Source organism: Arvicola amphibius, chromosome 3 (assembly GCF_903992535.2).
Source record: "Arvicola amphibius chromosome 3, mArvAmp1.2, whole genome shotgun sequence".
Taxonomy (NCBI): domain Eukaryota; kingdom Metazoa; phylum Chordata; class Mammalia; order Rodentia; family Cricetidae; genus Arvicola; species Arvicola amphibius.
Window position 1 is genome coordinate 49,317,920 of NC_052049.1, and position 8,457 is coordinate 49,326,376.

At 43.1% G+C, this 8,457-nt stretch overlaps 1 protein-coding gene across 1 annotated transcript; it reads left to right on the top strand.

Moving 5' to 3' along the window:
• The first annotated feature begins 485 nt into the window (after nucleotides 1-485).
• On the top strand, nucleotides 486-7,561 carry Btf3 (basic transcription factor 3). Its single transcript, XM_038322400.1, has 6 exons — nucleotides 486-642; nucleotides 1,188-1,256; nucleotides 3,731-3,844; nucleotides 4,124-4,325; nucleotides 6,585-6,641; nucleotides 7,260-7,561. The coding sequence occupies exons 2-6, from the start codon at nucleotides 1,188-1,190 to the stop codon at nucleotides 7,304-7,306; spliced, it is 489 nt and encodes a 162-aa protein (XP_038178328.1). The 5' UTR covers nucleotides 486-642; the 3' UTR covers nucleotides 7,307-7,561.
• Nucleotides 7,562-8,457: the final 896 nt, after the last annotated feature.

Consider the following 8,457-nt stretch of genomic DNA (forward strand, 5'->3'; position numbering starts at 1 on the left):
AAGTAAGGAAGGATACGACAGTAGGGAGTAGAGAGAGTTAAGGGGATTAGAAGTCTGTTACAGTTTCAACCTTGAATGGATGAAATTGCTCTGAGGGGGTGGAGCAATGGGATGAATTCTGGCCACGCTTTCTAGAAATTCTGAATCGCGATTTTCAACATCACTCAAGCCACCTAATTTCGGAAAGGAACATCAGCGTCCCTGTTTTGGATAGTTTTCTTTATTTACACCCATTATTAAGCAGACACTGCTGCCTACTGGACAAAGCCGGATACCCTAGGGTGGACACAGGAAAGACCGACTTAACAACAGCTCGGCAGGAAAGCCTTTTTTCAGCACGACCTGCAGTGTCCGCGGCTCCCAGCTCTCCGGCGCTGCTTCCAGCCCGCCGCGGCAAGCGAGGAAAGGGAACAAGGAACCCCCAGAACACGCAACCTAGCCGCGGGGCCCCGGCCGCGCGTGCGCAGAGCCGCCAAGGCCGCTTCCTGAGTTCCGGAGGAAGTGGCGACGCGTCACTTCCGGCCTCCCTCTAGCTGCCATCTTGCGTCCCCGCGTGTGTGCTCCTTATCTCAGCTGGTCCGCCCGAGACCCCCTCAGCGCGAACCCTAGTCCCCCGCGCGGCCCCATTTCCACTCCGACAAGGTACAAAAAAAAAAAGGCTGTGGACGCCGGCGTGGGAGGAGGACGGGGGGGGCGGGCAGTCACCGGCTGGAGCGAGCCAGGGAGGGACAGGGCTGAGGCGAGGAAAGCGATGCGACGGACAGGCGCTCCCGCTCAGGCCGACTCTCGGGGGCGAGGGCGAGCCAGGGGCGGCTGCCCCGGGGGCGAGGCGACGCCGTCTCTTCCTCCACCTCTCGGCGGGACCCGAGGACAGGAGCCTCAGGTACCGCGAGGCCTGCGGAGAGCGGCGGGGCCGGGCGGGCCCTGGCGAGGCCGAGGGCGGGTGGGGTGGGGGCGATGCCGGTCGGCTATGGGCGCTGAGTCCGGGTGTGTGTGGCGGGGCGGGCGAGGGGGCCTGTGCTCACCCGGCTCGCTCGGAGCCGCCTTCCGGAGCTTTGCGGGGTGAATTTGGGGTCCAGGCCTCGGCCTGCGAAGGGCGTTCTCCCGCGGGTGTCTCGGGAAATAACGAGCGTGGAATGCGGGAGGGAGGCCGAGCGTTCTTTGCTGAGCATTTCCTCTCTTTGTAGATGAAAGAAACGATCATGAACCAGGAAAAACTGGCCAAGCTGCAGGCACAAGTGCGCATTGGTGGGAAAGTAAGTGGTTTGGTTTGGTTTGGTTTGGTTTGGTTTTGCCTTTTTCAGTCCCTTTGCATTTCTCACGCGCTGTTTAGTCACTTTGGTTGGTTGGGGAAGTTCGCAAAACTAGCGAATCCAAGGGAGATGAGACAAAGAGACGGAGAGGCTGTCTATTGGGGGAGGGGTAATTGAGTAGAGAAGAAAATCACACTTAAAACGTAACTTTACTTGTGTGGTTTTAAGATTACAGCGTATAAACAGCGTTTACTTCATTTTATTACTGCAGAAAGCGCTCTGCCAAAGTCATTGTACACCCACATTCTCTACCCTTGACTTGCACAAAATTGGTGCCTTCTCTGTTTTCCCTATTTTAAGCTGTGCTGGAGCTCAAACATGGCTTTAGGTACACGAGAGACAAGCTCTCTACTCCAGCACTGAGTCCCCACTCCTTCTTTGTTTATTGTTGCTTTTTAAATAAGTTAACTGAATATCTTGGTTTTCTTGTTCTGCTTAGTGCTTACTTTTAATTTTTTAAATTAAGACCTGCCTGTAATGCTTTCTAAACTAAATGTTCAACGGGGGTAATTGTTCCTTTCCAGGGTATTTGAGGATACCTTCCTTCATTGGTGTATTTTTGGAATTCATGATAGTCGATGTTAGATTGGAAAATACTATCTAAGCACGTGTCTGTTTTTGTTCTTTGTAATTATTCTACACTGGGAGAAAGAAAATGTGTTGGCTAATTGGTTACTCCTGGTGGATACTGAGCTTAGTGAAGGCTAGTGAACCTGATGAGACCGCCAGGCGGAAGGTCTCCCAAGTCTCCTGTATTGCGTTAGCACATTCCTGGTGTTTAACTCTGTGTGGCAGCTAGGGGAATCAGAGCATGTCTTTACTTGGTAAAGCTTGTGGAGCTTCTGTAGAACGAGTTTATTACCTATTAAAAACTGTCCTAACTTTAAACATTTACCTTCAGGAGTGTCTTCTGTGAGATAGCCAGATGTAGCACATAGGTTAAATAAGACACAGCTCTGCTAAGTTAGCGGGCTTGGCCAGCAGTTACTAGCCTCCCGATTGTACTCCTCAGTTTCCACTCATGACATCAGCATCAGATGGTTCTTGTCTTTTACCTTAAGACAGTGCCTTCGGGTGCTGGGGTTGGAGAAACTGTTTCTTTCAGGGTAGTTTTTGGAGTGTTGTGCTTGTGTGCAAGGTTGTTCCTCTAATCACTTGGCTTTACTTTGAGGGGCATCTCTAGGAAAAATGAAAGTCTTCCAAGTTAATCTGGTACAGGAGACTTTGTATCTAGTATTTGTTAAGCTAAGACAGAATGTTTGCAGTCATAATATGGGAACGTTTTTCTGTACCTTTTAAGAAACCTTATAGTATGAGTGAGGTTTAGAGAAAATGAGTGTTGGATTTACATACTTCCAGGTGAATATTATTCAAGACGCTTTTCAGTGTCTAATGGAAAAACTGACAGCTATCTAAACATAGTAAATTCTCCATTTGTAAAATGTGTGGAATCTGTAGGTAGTAGCCTGTATTTTAGAATCTAATCTTTTCCTGGTAGTATTGTAATTAGTATTACAAAAGTTTTTTCGTTGTATACAGTTGGGAGTGAGTTAGCACGTCATACACTTAGTGCAGAGTTGAGGCTTTGAAGACAGATTGGATAGTAGCTTGAACAGGATTAAGAAAAATGGGTAAGACTAGCTTAAGAACAATAAACTAGGAAAGACAGTGATGCTTGTGGAAGTCATCAGTTGGGTGGTAGAGAAGAACTTTGCTCCAGGGAGGGAGCTAAGCAATGCGGGGAAGAGGGATCGCATTCCTAGCTCCACTGGGGTACTGGCTAGCTGGTCTCCCTAAGGAACATCAAAGAAGATGTTGGCCGGAAGATCTCAGTGGGTTAAGAACTTTAGCTTTCCACTCTTAGCTGTAGTAGAGGTTTGTATGCAGATTCATTGGTTATTTTGTTTACTGTCTCATCTGTGTGTATTAATTGAGGTCTTGATTTTTCTCTGAAAACAAAAGGTATAAATGAGGTTTCATTTAGGTTGGTACATGCCACCTCTGATCACTTTTTAAAAGACTTAAAATGTTAGGACCTGTAAAAAAAAATTGCATCTGACAAACTAGTACTTATGAAGAATTCATAAGTTGTTCCTTTCCCATACTTCTATCTTAACCTTCACTTTTAACTTCATAGTTTGTGGGTTTGGTAACTTTTTTCCTTAATTTTATTATGTATTTGTTTTTATTTGAAACCTAATTTCCTCTGGTTTGTCTGAAACTTGCTATGTGGACCAGGCTGGCCTCAAACTCACAGATACTCACCTGCTTCTGCCTTCTCTTGAGTCCTGGGACTAAAGGTGTGCACCACCATGTTCCATTTGGTTAATTATTTTGTACAGAAGCAAAGAACTGGAAAAAATTAGGATAGACTGCTATGGTATAAATGTTGCTGTTTGCCCTTTTCCTCCCACCAGGGAACTGCTCGCAGAAAGAAGAAGGTGGTTCACAGAACAGCCACAGCAGATGATAAAAAACTGCAGTTCTCCTTAAAGAAGTTAGGGGTGAACAATATCTCTGGTATTGAAGAGGTGAGTGTCAAAGCATGACGTACCTAGAAAGTTTTAATGATCATGGGCTAGGTAATTGTCTTGCCCCTGCTGTTAGCACTGTAGTCTATGCCCCATTAGATGTTTGAGTCTCTGGGGAACTGGGAAGCTAGAAAGCTATTTGCTTACACATTCCAGGGAAATTGTCTCCTATGCTTCAAAGGGGAAACTCAATCAGCCAGATTTTAGTTTAATAAAAACATTATTGATTTTAAGGGAATCTTTGGTGAATGTTACTTGTAATTATATTCTTTCTTTTAGGTGAACATGTTTACAAACCAAGGAACAGTGATCCATTTTAACAACCCTAAAGTTCAGGCGTCTCTGGCAGCAAACACCTTCACCATTACAGGCCACGCCGAGACAAAGCAACTGACAGAAATGCTTCCCAGCATTCTAAATCAGCTTGGGGCAGACAGTCTGACTAGTTTAAGGAGACTGGCTGAAGCTCTGCCCAAACAATGTGAGTATCCTTAGAGTCGCATTAGTGTGAGCTCAGTGCTCAGAATTGCTCAGAATGTCCTTAGATGTAGAACACCAACTTATTTACCTACAAGAATAATACACCTTTGTTTTTTTTTTATGTAGTCTTATTTATAGTGATATGTCTAGTTTTTCTTGGTTTGGTGGATTTTTTTTTTTTTTACAGCTTCCTAGCTTTGAATCACACTAGAAACTTTATTACTTATAAATAAAAACTGTCAATTTTGTATTTTGCTGGGTGTGGTGACCCACACCTGGTAACACTTTGAGACGCTGAACTAGGGAGAATTACAGGGTTCGAGACTTACAGACATGCTGTCTCAGAAAAACAAAAGTAAAATTAGCATTCCATCTTATTTACAGTCTTTGTGTTTGGTGATTTTGGGGGTTCTTAAGTATTTATAAGCACATAATTAATTGCTAATGTAGATGATAGCTGCCAATATTCTGGTGTTTCAAATTATAGTTTGATTGCAATTTTGTTTAGGGCAGACTGTAGCCTAGAAGACTTACATGTACAACAGGCTGTGTTCTCTTTGATTTCTGTTGCAATAAACACCATGACCAAAACATCTTGGGGAGAAAGGGTTTATTTTTATTTCAATGCACTTTGCAAGTTCATCATCAAAGGAAGCCAAGGCAGGAGCTGGAGGCAAAAACCATGGAGAAATGCTTCTATATTGGCCACTCCCCAGCTCAAATTCACAGCCTTTATTTCATTGTTATATGGATATGTGTATACCTTTACACTCCTAAATATAACCGGCTTGGTATGTATAATGTTACATGTATGTTTTCAGGGCTGACCATTTTGGTCCTGGACAGCCTTTCTTATCTCAGGCCGACCTGCCCAGGGGTGACACTAACCTAGAATGGGCTGGCTGATCTCTCTACATCAATTAGCAATAAAGAAAATACCCCACAGACATGCCATTAGGCTGATCTGATGGAGGCAGTTCCTTGCTTGAGGTACCTTCTTCCCCCTGGGTGTCAAATTAACCGTCATAGGTGGTATGACATTTTAATGCTCGATGATTGTTTTGTTTTTTGTTGGTTTTTGTTTTGCTTAAAAATTAAGAATATGAATGCAGAAGCAGCTCAAGGGGTTACTCTGTGGCTTGCTATTTCCTCCGCTGTTTTGGTTAGGTGCTGACTCACTTTATGCTTTTATTGATATGGGAGAGGCATCAAGATGTTTTAGGCCATCTGGAACTTTGAGATCAGCTTTTGAAATTTCCACTGATGGCTGTTTGTTCTCAGAACTCACCTTTCTGTTTGATGAAAGTGGCCTAGGTGTGATGGCCCATGACTGCAGTGCCACCCACTGGGGAGGCTGAAATAGGAGCACTGCAAGTTGAAAATTGATGTGTTGAAAGCATGGGCAAATTAAAACGCCTCATTTATTTGTTTGTTTGTTTATTAAAATAGACTGAGCAGTGAAGCTCAGTAGTACAGTTCTTGCTAGTTTATTCAAGGCCCTGAGTATAGTTCCTACTATCTCAAAAAGGGAAAGGGGAAGAAAAGAGGACCAGTGGTTACTTAACAGTTGAAAGTCACTTTGAATTTGGCCTTTTTGCTTCTTGTTCTTCCGCTTTATGGCTTTGAGATTGGTCTCCCCATGTAGCCCTAGCTGGCCTGGGGTCCACTGTAGTCTTGCCTTTGCATTCCAAGTTCTGTGGTGTTTGGTCTGAGTCACCGTATTTGGCTTAATTTTTTTTAAAATATTTTATTTCAGTACTTACTAGGCTTTATACCACGCACAGAATATTTAGGGAAATGACTGACCTCTTCATTTGCCCTCCCAAAATAAACCTAACCTTAATTTGGTGTGTGGCTTTATCTATACCCTGAGCACTCCCTGTGCTCAGTGTTCTCACTGTTTTGTATCCACAGTTAGTATTAGCTGTTCTGGTCATTTGTGTCCATCAAAATTTTATGTTAATTGTGCTATAGGTTGAAACCTCCGGTGTCACTTGCCATCACGAATACAGGTTGTAACTTGGTGTTTCATTTTGATTGACATTTATTGATCTAAAGAAATGGGTTGGTGCTGGGTGGGGATAGCCTTTAATCCAGCTTGGGAGGCAGAGACAGGTGGATCTCTGTGAGTTCGAGCCCAGCCTGGTCTACAGAGCAAGTTCCAGGACAGGCTCCAAAGCTCCACAGAGAAACCCTGTCTCAGAAAAAAAAATTAAAAAAACAGAAATAGGTTGGTTACATTTTCGTTTTTCTTTCACAGCTGTGGATGGAAAAGCACCCCTTGCTACTGGAGAGGATGATGATGATGAAGTCCCAGGTAAGAATCACTTTGGTAAGGGAGAAAAGTTAATCTTTACAGAAAAAGTTCCAAGCTGGTGGTGGTGGTAGTGAGTTACAGCACTGACCGTGAGTGAGCAGGCTATCAGCTCTTCTTAGGGCTCAAGTTGCTTTGAAACAGAACGGCAAGAGCTTAGGTTCCTAGTGCTAGCAATGTTTCTCTTGTATACTTTGTTTGAAACATTGTTTCAATATGTAGCTCAAATTTAAGAACCTTCTGATTCAGCCTCTTGAGTGCTGGGATTACAGATATGTGACACCATGTCCAACTAAATTATGTTGAGTTCATGTCATGTGGAAGAACAAAAAAATTCATAATTTTTCCACTATAGACAGATGTCCTGAAGCCTTAGACTCTGGTCATGTCATGGTAGTCTTTAGTTCTGTTATATTGATCGTATTGTTTTTAGTTTCTAAATTGAGGGAGGGTGAGCGATAAACAGATTATTTAAACATGATGCTCACTCTGTTAGCTTTGCCAGACCACACTCTATTACCGTGCCAATGTGGTCTCATTTGAGAACGTTTCCATAAATATCTGAGTCATTTTGTAGAATTGACTTATTTTCAGGATGTCTACTGTTTGATTCTTTTCTAGATCTGGTGGAGAATTTTGATGAGGCTTCTAAGAACGAGGCAAACTGAACGGAGGCGACTTCTGAAGAAGTGACACTTGCAGAAGTTACAGGAGCTGCTATTTTATATCATGGCTGCTTTTTAAAGGTCTTGTTTATGGATCTGATCAAATCTAGATCGCTAATATTTTTAAGCCCAAGCCCCTTGGACACTGCAGCTCTTTTCAGTTTTTGCTTAAACACAATTCATTCTTTGCAGCAAATTAAGCTGAAGAAGCCTGGGAATAAAGTTTGGAAAAGGGTTAATAAAATTCTTTGCCTAGTATATGGTTTATTGTTATTTACTTGACACTGCTTTATACACACAGTAAACAGTTGTCTATAGAAAGTTGATCATGGTGTGCGGTCAGACTGGTAGCATTTGGTGAAATTCCACAATTGGTGTGTTGGAGAGTTCACTTCTCATCAACCCTTATGACTTTCATGCTCTATGTGGTGGATGTGCTAGAAGAACTGTGTTCTGTGCATAAGCCAAAGTGTTTCCTCTTGGTATTGTAAAGCCATATAGAATCTTTATGCATCTCTCTCTTTTTTTTTTTTTTAAAGATTATGTGTCTTTCTGTGTACCGTGTGCATGCCTGTACCTGCTGAGTTCTTAAGAGAATAATTGCATCCCTGGAAAACTCGGCTTTAGATGGTTGTGAGCCTCCATTGTATGTTGTGCTGGGAATGGAACCTGGGTCCTCTGGAAGAATTCTTAACTGCTGAGCCATTTAAGTTTATGGGGTAGGAACTAGTACCTCCATTTCATATGTATAACCTGATACTTTGTTACTAAAGGCTCTATGTTAACATACACTGTAACTGCCACCATAATCAGAATATTGACCAGTTTCACCATCCCAGGCAAGTTTCCTTGACTAATGAATTAGTAGCAGCTGTTGTACTTCAGTGCACAGAGGAGAGCTGAGAATTGCCTTTACTATTACAAGATGTTTTTAAGTGCATACCATGGCTTGCAGTTCCCTTTCAGGGTGCTGTGCTGCATCCCAGAGTTACTGTGCAGAGTTAGTTGTAAATGTAAAGTTGGTAGGGACTTGGAGAATTACTCTGTCCTCCCTTAAGGTAGACTGCCACAGTGACAAGGATCCTGAAGTCTCAACTGCTAAAAAAAAAAGTGACTTTGAGACGCTTAAGGGTCAGGTTGGTTATAAACACATT